Source organism: Aricia agestis, chromosome Z (genome assembly GCF_905147365.1).
Source record: "Aricia agestis chromosome Z, ilAriAges1.1, whole genome shotgun sequence".
NCBI classification, from domain to species: Eukaryota; Metazoa; Arthropoda; class Insecta; order Lepidoptera; family Lycaenidae; genus Aricia; species Aricia agestis.
In genome coordinates this window covers 8,543,783-8,558,276 of record NC_056428.1, presented here as the reverse complement: position 1 = coordinate 8,558,276, position 14,494 = coordinate 8,543,783, and the positions used below count along the sequence as shown (strand labels likewise).

The 14,494-nt window shown below is 37.5% G+C and overlaps 1 protein-coding gene across 1 annotated transcript in view; it reads right to left on the bottom strand.

Moving 5' to 3' along the window:
* The window catches only part of LOC121739007 (BAI1-associated protein 3), a 133,898-nt gene that overhangs the window by 24,896 nt on the left and 94,508 nt on the right, over window positions 1-14,494 (bottom strand). Inside the window, exons 8-14 of the mRNA XM_042131311.1 lie at window positions 13,415-13,638; window positions 12,562-12,780; window positions 11,807-11,890; window positions 9,234-9,398; window positions 6,529-6,580; window positions 3,364-3,460; window positions 1,301-1,427 (exon numbers count right to left, since the gene is read on the bottom strand). Coding sequence (XP_041987245.1) covers window positions 1,301-1,427; window positions 3,364-3,460; window positions 6,529-6,580; window positions 9,234-9,398; window positions 11,807-11,890; window positions 12,562-12,780; window positions 13,415-13,638 — 968 coding nt within the window. The remainder of the gene's footprint in view (window positions 1-1,300; window positions 1,428-3,363; window positions 3,461-6,528; window positions 6,581-9,233; window positions 9,399-11,806; window positions 11,891-12,561; window positions 12,781-13,414; window positions 13,639-14,494) is intronic.

Genomic DNA, 14,494 nt, shown 5'->3' with positions numbered 1-14,494 from the left:
TCTCAGCAAAAGTGTCCAGATTTCAACCCGGCCGGACGCACCCCGGAAAAAACGGGGAAAAAAAAAAACTAGGACAAATCTGTGGAAATCCGGACGGATGGCAACCCTAGTATAACTTACAATAACAATAATGGTAACAAAAATGGTAATTTTCCTTTATTTTTGTTTTTTTTTTAAGCTGTTGCATAGCTTTTATTACGGGCTTTCAGCGCGGCGACCGAATCAAGAAATTCCGTAGCGAAAATACACCTAACACCCCCTACTTCGACCGGCACAGCGGTGCGGAGTTACCGTGCAACGTCTAACGTCGTTTCAGTTCGGCAGACTTCGGCACGGTTTTTGTGTGCGTGCGACTAGACGTGTAATAATTATAAACTTTACCGTGGCAGTCCCCGAGTGCCATACCTACGTATTTTGTCTACCTTTAAGGCTACTTATGCATATTTTCAAACACTATAATATCTTCTAAGACAAATCTAGTCTTAAACTTTCTTTTCATAACCTTAGTCTAAAATCTAAAAGTAATCAAGGAGTTGTTAGTATTTAGCTGTTAAATATAAATTAGTTGTCGAGACTAGGTACTTGGTTAGTTCTAGACGTTTTTGTTTGCAGTTGTATGCTAATTAAATATTTTGCTTACTAACTCTTTTAACTTGTTTTGCTTTGTGATGAAAAATAAATAAAAGAAAACATTTTCAAGAAGTAATAAGAAGAAGTTCTAAAAGCGTCAAGTAAGTTCCTAAATAAGGTATGAGCGAATAGTGGCTAGTTACTAAAGAAAGATAGCAACATATATTGTCGGTAGACCGTCTACTATGGCGGGTTCAGAATTCTAGAGCATCGATTGTTGGTATTGACTATTTAGGGGCACAATGGAATCCTTTAAGCTAGATAAAGGAGTTTATTTTTAATGAAATAAGGGGGCAAACGAGCAAACGGGTCACCTGATGGAAAGCAACTTCCGTCGCCCATGGACACTCGCAGCATCAGAAGAGCTGCAAGTGCGTTGCCGGCCTTTTAAGAGGGAATAGGGTAATAGGGGAGGGTAGGGAAGGGAAGGGAATAGGGGAGGGTACGGAAGGGAATAGGGTAAGGGATTGGGCCTCCGGTAAACTCCCTCACTCGGCGAAACACAGCGCAAGCGCTGTTTCACGCCGGTTTTCTGTGAGAACGTGGCATTTCTCCGGTCGAGCCGGCCCACTCTGCGGAAGCATGGCTCTCCCACGTATATAGTATATTATGCTAGTTCTATTATTACCTAAGAAACATTTAAGAAAGGCTGTAGGACAATAATACTTACTGATAAGCCTCCAGAAGTTGCGGCGGCGGATCGTGCGCGGAGTGTAGCGGGCCGGGCGCCGCCGCGACCAGTTCGCGCACCGCCGCCAGCACCTCGAACGGCAGCGTCTTCGCTGATATCACGCACACTACGGAAGGATAATCTAGTTTAAGAGGAGTCCACACCGCCCTTTTTTCCATACAAACGTTGTCCCCTGTTTCCTCCCTGGATAATGTTAGTAGAGTTATAATTTTTTTCCTGAATATCTACGGCCACTAATACAATGTCCCTATGTTTTCCTTTTTTACATAATTTAATTATTAAATAAGATATGAACGTTCAAAAACCCAAAAAAATGGCCAGATTTTCCGCTGTGTTCAAACATCCAGAAAACAGATTTGGCTAGATTATACAAAAAAAAAAAAAACATAGGAACACAGCTCAAGCCTTTCTCTAAATATTAATGAAAAAAGTACTTAAATCGGTTAAGTTTTGGACAAGGAACAGGGGACAACGAATCGTTGATTTTCTGCAGTTGTCTCTATCGCGTTCTGCGGTATAGGCTTGAGGTAAGGGAGACAGCTATATATATTACACGTACTTTTTTTCATTTTTCTACCCCTGGTGTATCCTCTTAAGTAAGCTGCAGGCTTAGCATGGCCACCAAAGAAATATTAATTTTAAAGTAAAGTAGACAAAGTGATGAGATGAATTAACAATGGAAATCTGTCAGTTTGTCCGCAAAAATTGTCAGCGTTTCTATTCTTTTGCATTTCTACTGTGGCCATGCTAAGCCTACTGGTTTTGGTGGTGTCTTGATTACTTGGCCTAAGAGCGTCCGTGGCCTAGTGGGTAGACATTTGGTTCGCACTCAAGAGGATGCAGGTGCGATGAGCGATCCCATGTGGAGGCATGAGACATTTTCAGATCTCAAGTGCCTACATAATACAGACGCTCGTACGGTGAAGGAAAATATCATGAGGAAACCCGCACATGGTTGGTCCCAGACGTATTGACCTGTTCGTTCCTCTGGACTAGGATGTGCTTGGGCAACCATACGGACATATACGTTTTATGACGCGGCCTCTTAACCTTATGTCATTTTCAGTGATGGACGATGATGATGAATTGATGATAATACAGCAGAATAACCAATCATTAAGTTGCAGACGAAAATGTTTGCCCGTATTATAGTTACTTTTATGGGTATGCTTATAAAAGTTACTATAACACATAGCCGCATTGATTTAAGTAAGGCGCAAGCACTCAGGTAAACTTTAACAATGAAATGATTATAAATAGAAACGTAGGGTGCGGGAGCAATTTATTATACTGGAAACATCCCAGAGATCTTATTGCATTAGATTCAAGGAGGAATTTAATCGCGAAGCAAATATATTTTTCCACTTTCCCGACGACCGCTCGAAAGTTTTCCGGAAGTTTCCCCTCGTTCGTTATTCACCTATCTGTGAGATACGGATCTGGCACGCAATGTTATTTATTAAAATCCATCGCTCCATTAACCTAGTACTTACCTGAGATTTCACTAATCAATACAGTAATGAACAAACATTAATTTAAATATAAAAAAAAAATCGGGATTTGAGCCAAGCCGTGTAGTAGGAAAACTATAAGTTACATATTTAAGAAGTTATTTACTATTTTGCGATCGATCCGACCCTTTTCTGCCGAATCAAGAATCTTCACGCTTTAAAGATTTGTTTCTCTAATGTTTTGGAATTTATTTTTTCAAAAATTTCAGTTGTCCTATTTTTGACCCCCGTCAAAAAGAGGGGTGTTATAAGTTTGACGTGTCTAGTTGTAGAATCGATAACAAATGAAATCTAGATTATGTATTATAAGTTAGGAATTTAATACTGAATAACGAAACAAAAGAATTGAACAGCGTTTAAATTATTCTGGCTGCAACAGCTGTAACAAATGTTCCAACGATAAAAGTGCTAACGTAAATTCAAACATATTATATTCCGATTGTATATTGATAAAATATTAATGTTTCGATTTGGATTTTCAACAACTATTGTAGCGTTTGTTCTCATATGATGATTGATTTTGTGACTTACTTCCCATTCCCTGTTCATCCATTACTTCCTCCTCAGCAACCCCGCACCAGCCTTCCGCTACCCAGAGATCCACACATTGCTTCACGTCTTCTGATACCTGGTTATTAGAAAATAATAATGCAGTAAAGTTTTGACGTATCATACGGCCGCACTTCAGAATTAAAAATTATGTATTACTTTTAAATGAATTTGTCATAAACTTGTGATCTGTCAAAGTTTTCATTAAATTTGAGTTCATTATTAATAAATGTCTCTGACCGCCGTACTCAGAGACATTAAGGCCGGCCGCAAATTGTCCGAAATTTCTGATCAGAAACATATGAACTGCCATCCGATCGAGTACTCTGGTGTTTCGTCCCAACCAAGGTTTTTGGGCCCAGTGGGCCCACTGTCACACACACAATCACCAGATATTATGAATTTTTAACATTTTTTTCATCTGGCGATTAGTCCCAAGTAATTATTTTTTATGACTTTTGGGCTTATGTCCGTAGGGCTAGCAAAAAAGTTGTAGATTTGAATAAGAAAATTGCTTTGTATGAAAGCATTTATTACACACTTAATGAATATAATATGATATTTAAAGAAAAATAATACAATGGACATGTATATATTAAAATTTCTTATGACATAAATAGTAACAAAAGTACTTATTTTCTAAATAATCTAATTATATTATTATTGTGTAGTTATTTCAGTTTAAAATTTATTTATAATTATTATTTTTATATAAAGCTTATATATTTCTTTAATTGGCAAATTATAGGTATATATTTTTTTTGTAAGAGAACGACTAATTAATTAATTAATTTTATATAAGTAAGTTTAATTCAATTACGCGCCATTAATTGTTGTGGCAGAATGTTAAAACTATAAGTATTTAATAATACCTTTATATGAACAACATTCTGGCAATAAAGACATTTGAATTTGAAAATGAAAAATATTTTGTATCACGTAGGTGCTATGGCAACTTTATGCCGATAGGCGCGAGCGGCTATAGCCCGGCTGAATTTTATTTATGATTTGAATACATAAAAAAACTTCCCCAGTCTATCGTACAACTAAGATAGAATCATTTTACTATGGGAAAACAACCATTAAAATTTCACGCAGTACCTATTAGAGCAGGTATTTTTTTAAAACTTGATTCAACGCAGTATGTTTAGGTATTAATAATAATAATATAAGTTTTAAGATGTTAGATATTTTTTAGTGTTAGATATGTTTCAGATCAGAAATTTCGGACAATGTGCGGCTGGGCTTAATCGGCATAGTCTCTTCTAACAATTATTATATCTGACTATTTAAGTCAGATATAATAATAACTTATTTAATATTTATTTAAAATATTAAATAAGTTATTATTTATGTAATTAATTATAATTATTTTGAATATTAAATATTTCTGTTAATACAGTGTTGCAATAATTAGTAAAATGAAAACTTGTTTATCCAATACGTGACCTATAATATTATGTTAGATATTTTTTAAATTTACAAAACAGTATTATGGCTATAACTGTGTGTTTTTGTGCCTACTTCAAAATTTCTTGCCAGAAAATAATGAATCATAAAAGTGGGACCAATCACCAGATGATAAAATGTTAAAAATTCATATCTGGTCATTGGGCCCACTGGGCCTAAAAACCTTGGGACGAAACACCAGAGTACTCATCCGATCACACATAATGTCAGATGCCTACCGGAACGCACTCTGCTCATATATTATGTATCTGACGTCCGGTCCGGATGAGTTGTCAGATGCCGTCTATCGGATGGCAGAAATTTTTAATTGCGTTCCGGCGGGCGTCTGTCATTATGTGTCAGATGACTCAGATGACGTCGGTCGGATGTCAGTTCAAATGTTTCTGACGGATCGCGCTCTCTCTTACATTTTGTACTGAGCCGAGTGAGCTCGAACTCGCCGGAAGGAAATTTCGGATAATGTGCGGTGTGGCGGTCCGGCCGACGTTCAAATGTTTCGTATCAAAAATTTCGGACAATGTGCAGCCGGGCTTAGTTACAATTAATCTTCAATTTAATGAAGAGTTTGAGAGATAATGAATGGGGCTTATGTCAAAAATTTAAATTTAAGTAATTAATGTTTTACTCTGAGTGCGGCAGTGAGTGCGGCCGTTAATTGATTAATTGCGTTCTCTTTCAAGTAATAAATATCCCCTCCGGTTTGTTCTTCCATACGATAAATTGTAGAAAATGTGCAGTAGCCCTGTGGCTTGCCCTGTGACCTCAATTTCAGTTAAGTGAACATCGAATAGGCAATTCCGACACCATTTTCATTTACACCAGAATCGATTCCGTACTTTGTTCTCGCCTATCAAAACATGCCTTTTCTTTTACAAGAGCGAAGGAGATGGCAAGACATCGTTATTACCTCTAACATGGTAAAATTGGCACTTACGCTATGTAATTTACTCCGGCGAGTAACACGAACGTTTTAGAAAGTTTTCTTTCAATTATTCATATTGTGAAACGGCAGTTGCGAAGTATCGAACCCCGGAGCACACGGTTGCATTCGCAATATCGTTTCGCGAAACCCTTGCATATTCAAAATATGTAATCTCGATCTCGTTTACTTTTATCGGGCTGATAGTATGTGGGCGATTCGATTTGCATCTCATTTAAATTTTAGGTTTGCCTAGATTTGGCTCCATGAACTTTGGGCATTGTCCTGTTTCTCACTCTTTAGGTAATTTGCTTAGGTATGTGTGCGGTCATTGAAGGTTTTTCTCTACGTTGGGCCGGTTAACATGATTACTACCATGATTACAATGGGGTCCATAGCTTGTACTAGCTAGTATAATCGTATCATTTATGGGCAATCATAGACGAATGGAATTCCTAGGCGATAATTTTTTATACGGATCTATAATCGTGAATTTTAGTAGTAGCTTTCTGCAGTGGAGTATCGTCTATGTCTATTATTACATTCAAACTAAATGGCACGTCTGATGGCACGTTGGACAGTTGGCGACAGCCTATAAGCATTGCGATACTTTCTTAACATTTATTATTCATGTTGGAAACTAGCATTTGCAAATTATTGAGGCGAAGTAGTATTCTATGCAATTTATTTCTGCATTGCAGAGAATATTTTTATTTATTTTAATCACAAACCATTATAAAGGGAGGTGTTGAACTTACCATTTTGTCAATCTGTGTAAAAACAACGCTAAAGTATGACACGTTGTTTGTCCTGAAACAAAGACATAATATTAGCTTTTGACGTTGCTACATTTTACACTTGCAGATTATAGTAGAGTAACTCTGCTGTATACTTAATAACTATTCCGCCATCTTGGATGGTCGGCCATATTAGTTTTAGAGTAATGTCACATCGTGCATTGTTATCCAAACTAAACGTGCATGCAAAATTTCAGCTCAATCGGTTAAATATATGTACACACGAACATACTGTTAAGGACACACAGAGCCATCTAGCGGCAAACTAGCGAAACTGATCAGGGGACACACTACACATAAATTCCCTACTCGAAACTAGATGGCGCTAGGTGGTATATGCTCGAGCCTCCTAGAAAGTTCCCATACTTGTTTACTTGTTTACGTGAATCGGGAACTTTCTGGAATTCGTCTCGCCATATAAAAAGCCGCAGGTAGACGGCCCGGAATGCAGTTCGGTTCGAGCGATCATCAAGGCGATTTCGGAGTGACAACAAGTGATCAATAGTGAGTGAACCAGTGAAACCTTCGACTTGGCTACGACCTAGGACAGTGATAGTGCTTAGTGATTGGACCTAGTGATTAGTGTTTGGACTTAGTGCTAAGTGTTGTGACGTAGTGTGTGCTTGTGTGACCTGGACTTAGTGAATAAAGTCTTCAAGAGAGTCAGCAGGTCTTTCTCTCCAATCCCTTCGAACCCTAGCACGTAACAATACATACTTACATACATACAGAGCAAGTTAAATAAAAGCTTTTAAAATATAAAATTAAATTAAGAAATTTAAAAAAAAACCCCGCCAAAACAACTTTAAAAAGTAATGAAATAATATTTACTGCCTTTAAGTTCAAATAATTTCTAACTTGTGTAAAGTAATATTTTAGTCCATAATTGTTGTCACGGTGTGTCGGGGGACCGCCAAGTAAACTACAACCTACAAGCGCCAAGTCGCTGATTACCTATCTCGATTCAGATCGCTGTGAATTGATCCTTAAACTTGTTATGTAAAATCAAACATCTACATTAGCGGATTGGGCATTGTCCAAAAAAAATCACATGTACTTTTTATATTTTTTTTCGTTAAAATAGGGTATTTTAAGAATATAAATTAAATAATTTTGAAATTCATTGGCTAGTTTTTTCTCAATAAATTTTTAAAGTTTCGCTCTGACGTCATCATCGGCCGCCAATTGACCTCTGCATATGTTTTAAATTTCCTTTCAATCTTATTTATAATGGCTGTTTCGTCAAATGCAAGTTCTCATTATGTGAAAGCTGATACGAGAATCTTAAAAAAAGTTCGAAACGTAATGTTGGTCGAATTTATTGCTAATTTAACGCCATTGAAGGTCAAACAAAGGTTAAACGTATTTGTTCAAAAATATAAGTAACTAATGGGTATTTTTTTCGTTTATATACAGAAAAACGATCACTGACCTTATTCCTCGAAATGTTTTTGTAGTGAGCAAAATTAAAAAAAAATGGACAATCCCGATTATGGTCTAAAATATTAATTTACACAAGTTACGAATTATTTGAACTTAGAGGTAGTAAATATTATTTCATTACTTTTTAAAGTTGTTTTGGCGGGGGTTTTTTTAAATTTCTTAATTTAATTTTATTTCATACTTTTTAAACTTGTGTTGGTTATAGTGCAGAATAATTCCTATCAACAGAATCATATTCTCATGATTACCATCTATCAATGTCCTTTTCGGTGAGGCCAAACATGAAACCTCCACTTTGGGTTCATATGAAGCTCGGTTCCTATAGAATCCAGGTGATGCTGCAGCAGCAGCATGTAAATACTTACTGTTTATACTTTATCTACTTCTTACGGATTGTCGCAATTAAAATGAGCCCAAACACGAAACCTCTGCTCTAAGATGGCGAGGAATTGGATATCCTACTGATTACCAGGTGATGCTGCAGCACCAGGTCAACTTTCTATTATTATGTATATACGTATATTGTATATTCATAAATGTCACGAACTATAATGAAATATAAAACCCATCAAACGACTATAAGTTGCTAACGGCCTTTCATGAACCAGATAAACCCTGATTGTCCAGCACTGAGCAGGCTGATGATGATGAATTATAGCTAAGAACACTCTCGATCATGTCAGCTTTCAAACAAAAAAAACTAGATCAAAATCGGTCCACCCGTTTGGATGCTACGATGCCACGGACAGATACACACACAGACAAACAGACAGACAGACAGACACGTCAAACTTATAACACCCCTCTTTTTTGTCGGGGGTTAAAAATCAATATCACTCACTCAACACAAGTTAAAGCGCGTGTGACTTTATCGTTTTGGTACTATAATCTATCGTTATGGTACTATAATCTATCGTTTTGGTACTATAATCTATCTGAAACTACGCTAATGTATGCACTGTGCGTAAGAGTCAGGCGGTCTAGTATGAAGACAGTCTGTTATATTATATGCCATCAGAGAAATTAATTTAAAGGTGAATTTATATTATTATTAGGCCGGGTTGTGTCTAGTCAACGTAACCCATGATCAGCTGGGCTTGACATTGCGCCATCTGCTAATAAATCAATGTCAAATAACCTGTATTAATTTTATTTTTATTTCTCCTAATCACCTGCACTCGCACTAATCAAAGTGAATACAGGCCCTTAGCTAAGCTACTTACGTCTCAAACAGCGGATGGTAGTATGTGAGTCCCTGCTGCAGGTCTATCTGGACCAGCGTGATGAGGTTGACGAGGTCCTCGCCGCGCTCCGACTCCGTGTCCTGCGCGCACAGCGCCTCGTACCACTCGGACGTGCCTTTGCGGAGCGCGCCCACTATCTCCAGCCTGGAGGAAAACAATAAAATTGTGTACCGTCGAATTGAGAAACCTACTCCTTTTTAACTCGGTTGAAAAGTTAGTGATTAGATCACTGTCATAGTAAAAGGAGGAGAAGTAGGATAACTCCGACCTAATGCGCGATATAATTGCCTAATTTTTCAATTTTCGAAAATGGCGTGACGGTTAAACGAATATTAAAAGAATATTATCAATTATATAATTATAAATTGTGTGTCTATCAAAACATAAAAACTGAACCAAAATTCCAATAAAGAAACTATTTAAGTAAAAGTTTAACTGACGTACAAAATAATTAATTTCATACTCCTGCATTACTTCAGTGATCAGTCTATTTGCGCCGACACTCCAAAAACTGAATCGCTTCTACACGTGTGTTAACTCAATCAATGGAATTCGGAGATGAAAGTAAAATTCCCGGATATGGAATTCGGGAGCGATAATATTTTATCCTATCTATACTGGCATAGTGTAGGTATTGAAGATATAATTTTTTGGCTCCCGACGAAAAGAGGGGGCTCTTTTCGTCGGGGGCTAAAAATTTTATTTTTATAAGTTTGACATAATATATAAATTATCCGTCTGTCCGTGTGTGTTCTATCTATACTCTATGGCATCATCCAAACGGGTGGGCCGATTTTGATCAGCAGTCTTAACCCCCGAAACTAACCGACCCGAGAAAAACCAAATACGATTTTGATTTACGAGTCTGATTAGTTTCAAATTGAGCCGCAGCACGATCGTGCGCTAGTATAGCTGTAAAGAGTGGGAAAAGCCGTTGAGAACAAATGAGTTCCAGATTGAGCTGCACGATTTTGCGCTAGTATGTATGTCTGAAGTACCAATAGCTTTGAGATCGAGCTGATTCGATTCTCATTCTGTCGGGACTTCGGGAGTAAGGCAGCTGGTTTGTTTTGTTTTATAAGCTCGTCTTAGTTGTTTAATTTGAACATGTGTTCAAACTCCTCACCTTAATTATACTAGGAAACGAATGCACACGGGTAGGTATATGTTAAAAAAGGGGTACCTAAATCTATATATTAAATAAAACTCAAAGGTGACTGACTGACATGGTGATCTATCAACGCACAGCCTAAACCACTGGACGGATCGGGCTGAAATTTGGCATGCAGGTAGATGATATGACGTAGGCATCCGCTAAGAAAGGATTTTGATCAATTCCACCTCCAAGGGGTTAAAATAGGGGATGAAAGTTTGTATGTAATAATAATTCTTAACGCGAGCGAAGCCGCGGGCAAAAGCTCGTATGGAAAATAAATCCAAAATTACATACAATCAGCGACTATAGCCCTGGGCAAATTCCTTTTCTATGGAAGTAAGTGACGATATAAACGCGGTGAATTTTTAAAAAGGCCACGTTTCGAAAGTCGAAATTCGAAACTACACTACTAAAAAAAACAGGAGAGCTCGATTTTCATGAAAACCAAATCAGCACTACTATTTGTTGAAAAATCAATAGTTTTTGCTCTAGAATGCAGCACTAGCATAGACAGTAAACAAAAAGTTTTGTGCGACGTTTGACAACTTACGAGTATAATATTATGTATGAGTACTTGTACTATTAATTATCTATTATGTGGTGCTAGTAGCGCATACTGCTCCAATTTATGCGTTATAATTCCTATTTCCTCAAGGATGTGCGCTGCCTACTAAATGCTTTTTTACCTAATATTAGAAATTCAATTTGAAGCTTTTAGTAACAATAACATTTAAAAGCTCCTTAGGCTTTTAATTATTTCCTGTCTTCTATTTGTGTTGAAGCACCGCACCGATAATCCGTTAATAAAGAAATTATTATCAGAGCGAAGGACCACTAAAACAAAGTGAAACTCAACATAATCTTTGCGAGAGAAATAAAAATAAATTCTGCAACTTTTCCCATTTGGATTACGCCATTAGGAATTTCTTTGATCTTTTAGAGAACGTTTGCTTGGCAAGGTTTATGAACAATTTGTACTAGCATGTTAAGGAAAATATTATGTTTACCTATACAATAAAATTTCCTTTATTTTATGTTTTAAATAAAGACAAATATTTATTACGCTTCTTAAAAAGAAAAAAAAACTCGACTTTGCAGAGGTATTATCATATTCAAAGTCACAAAACGAAATTAATACATATCAACATTCAATAGCGTTTTATTTCTAAAATATTTTTTATTTGTAAGTAGATGTTATTTCGTTTTAATTCAATACGAAGATTCATAATAATCTGAGCTTAAAACAAATGATTATCGAATCACAAATCGATAGACGAATAAATTTTAATTTCTAAGTTTTATGTTTCAATAGGCAGTAAATTAAATCAGCTGCCAAAATGTGTATTCGGAGGAGTCGGAGATATTATACTTAAGTTATTAGATTTTTCTCACAAACCTCATTTCGTTGTTGAAAGGGCAGCATCGACGGAAAGCCTTCATTTGCGAGAGTTGATTAAGACATCGCAGGAGATATTCCAATCTGAAACGAAACGACTGTTATTATACGTTCACATCGCTCCAGAATATTTTGTTGGGAAATTAATATTTTTATTAAATTATGGCATTTGATAATACGAGTTTATCTACGTTCTTAAATGTACCTTTTTATGTTACAAAGAAAATATAATATAACTATCGTAGATAGAACATAACTAATATATTTGTATAGGGTAAAGAAACACGCACACACAGCAGATAAGACGTGATCAGACGGCGCGTTATTGGTTATTGCAGATATTATGCTTTTAATTTCTCCGAGTGATCTTGAAGTTGTACCCGGGCTATACAAGGTGTAAATAATTAAGTGATAATACTAATTAAGTGTGTGTATGAGTTCACTGTGACAGTGCTGCAAGAGTAACTTGTTTTTACTATCGTATGCGAAAATTCATGACGCCGCACTGGGGTGTTTGCCCACACAATTCACAAAGAAAATTTGCTCTTTAAGTGCTGCTACTTTCACAGCCAACTCTATACAGGGGATCCATAGACATCCTAAACTCTAAAGAATTATCACTTAGTTTTACACCCCGTTTATTTGTTTATTTATATAAATCCGGTCATCGGTTCGGCAGCCGCCCTAATTTTTTTAACACACAAACAAATCCTAATGACATTCCCCTCTTTTAAGAAGATACACAATGCACATACTTGTTCAAGCTCAGATGATGTAGCACGGGGTAGAGGTCGCGGTGCAGGCGGAGCTGATGCAGCGCCCTCTCCACGAACTCGCAGAAGCAATCGGCCAACCACCGCTCCTCATCATGAGAGACCCCCACCCCGGAGTCCCCACTGCCGCTGCTGCTCCCCCCTAAACCTTCGCTCGCACCCCACGCCTTCTCCAGCTCACTCAGCAGTTTGAACATGTACCTGTTGGTTCAGATTGGACGTTGTACATTCATATTATGTAGAGCGAAATTGAGAGAGAATTGTTTTCTACATTTCAAAATATGTCTGAACCCTGAAGAAGCTTAACCAGCCATTACATCCGTTCAGTTACTAAAAATCCACGCTTGTTCCCCCGGTATTATATCCTACAAGCCCATCAAAATAAATGTTGCCATCACTAAACTTTGTTGTTTTCTTGTTTGAAATTTGGATGTGGAGCTTATATTATTTTTCTCGTTTATCCTGCTTCGCACAGGTGCACTGGGCTTAGTATTGTGGGAATATGTGTGTGGTGGCCAAAGGAAGATCTTCCGACCGAGCGAGGTGTTATGCTCGGTCAGGCCGAAGCCCACGTGATACATTTCAGCTGTCGTATATATACCGACGCGCTCAGAAAACTTCGATAGCGCGATTCAGGAATGTTAGGCGAATTGTGGGTACCGCAACAGTATACTGCCTACTGCAGTCTTAAGTCCCCCTGCAGTGCCCTGCAGTGCATGTTGGTGGAGCGACGTCTGTGCCGCTACACATTCTTCTTCATCCCACAAGCCTCCCTCTTCTGAGTTGGTAGCTGCTCTACCTCATGCTTTACGACTACGTTTTGAGTATCACTCACTTGGGATCAATAGGCGTCTCGCTGTTGAGACGGCAGGCCGCTGTGAATCTCGCGACTGCCTCCTGCAGCGGGCTCAAGTCCCCCTGCACGGCGTGTTGGTGGAGCAGCGTCTGTGCCGCACCACATAGCTCCCCGTCCCACAACCCCCCGTCTTCTGTGTTGGTAGCTGCCGTCTCTATCTCGTGGTTTAGAAGCACGGCGAACAGACGCTCGTGCTGGCGCACCTGTAATATTCAAGCTGTTGATTTCTTGTGGTAAGCTATGGGTAGGTATTACATTTTTTTGAAATCTTGACTATTATATCACATCATGTCATTTGGACTTAGCAAAATAGTGGGTATAGTGAGGTGTTAGCATATAGATTTTTTCTATTCATGCGAAAGAATATTATATGAATTATTGTCTTGAAAAAATGTACGGTTCCCGCGCGGCCATCAAATTTCTGCGCGAACAAAATTGCTGACAACATTTCACGATATTGCCACTGATTTTGTTACAATTATTATCTTTTCAAACCAACACTCAAAACGACTTTTGTATCCCATTTGACAGCACCGTTATCATTTTTGCATAAAGCCTAGTTACTCGTAGGCCAGTCATTAAAGCCAAAACCCGAAAGAAATTAGTAACTTGATAAAATTTTAGGGGGTTGTTAAAGAAGGTAAAATAACTTACCGTGTGATTTTGCAGCGTTCTTTCCGTACACCCCGTACGGAAAGGGTTGAAAAGGGGTGAAAAAGGTTTTTTGTTAATAACATTGCGTAAAAAATTAGTAACACGCTGCAAAATTAATACACTTTGCAAAACGTTAAGAACAACTTAATTCTAAATTTACACCGAGTTACTAATTTTTTTTTACCCCTGTTACTAACAAATTTTATTGTTTTTTTTAATAATAAACAATGTTCCGTATGTTGCAAAACGCTGCAAATTTAATACACGTTAGAAAACGGTAAGAAAAACCTAATTCCAAATTTGCAGCGTGTTACTACATTTTTTTTACCCCTGTTAATAACAAATTTCATTGTTTTTTAATAATAAACAATGTTCCGTATGTTGCAAAACGCTGCAAATTTAATA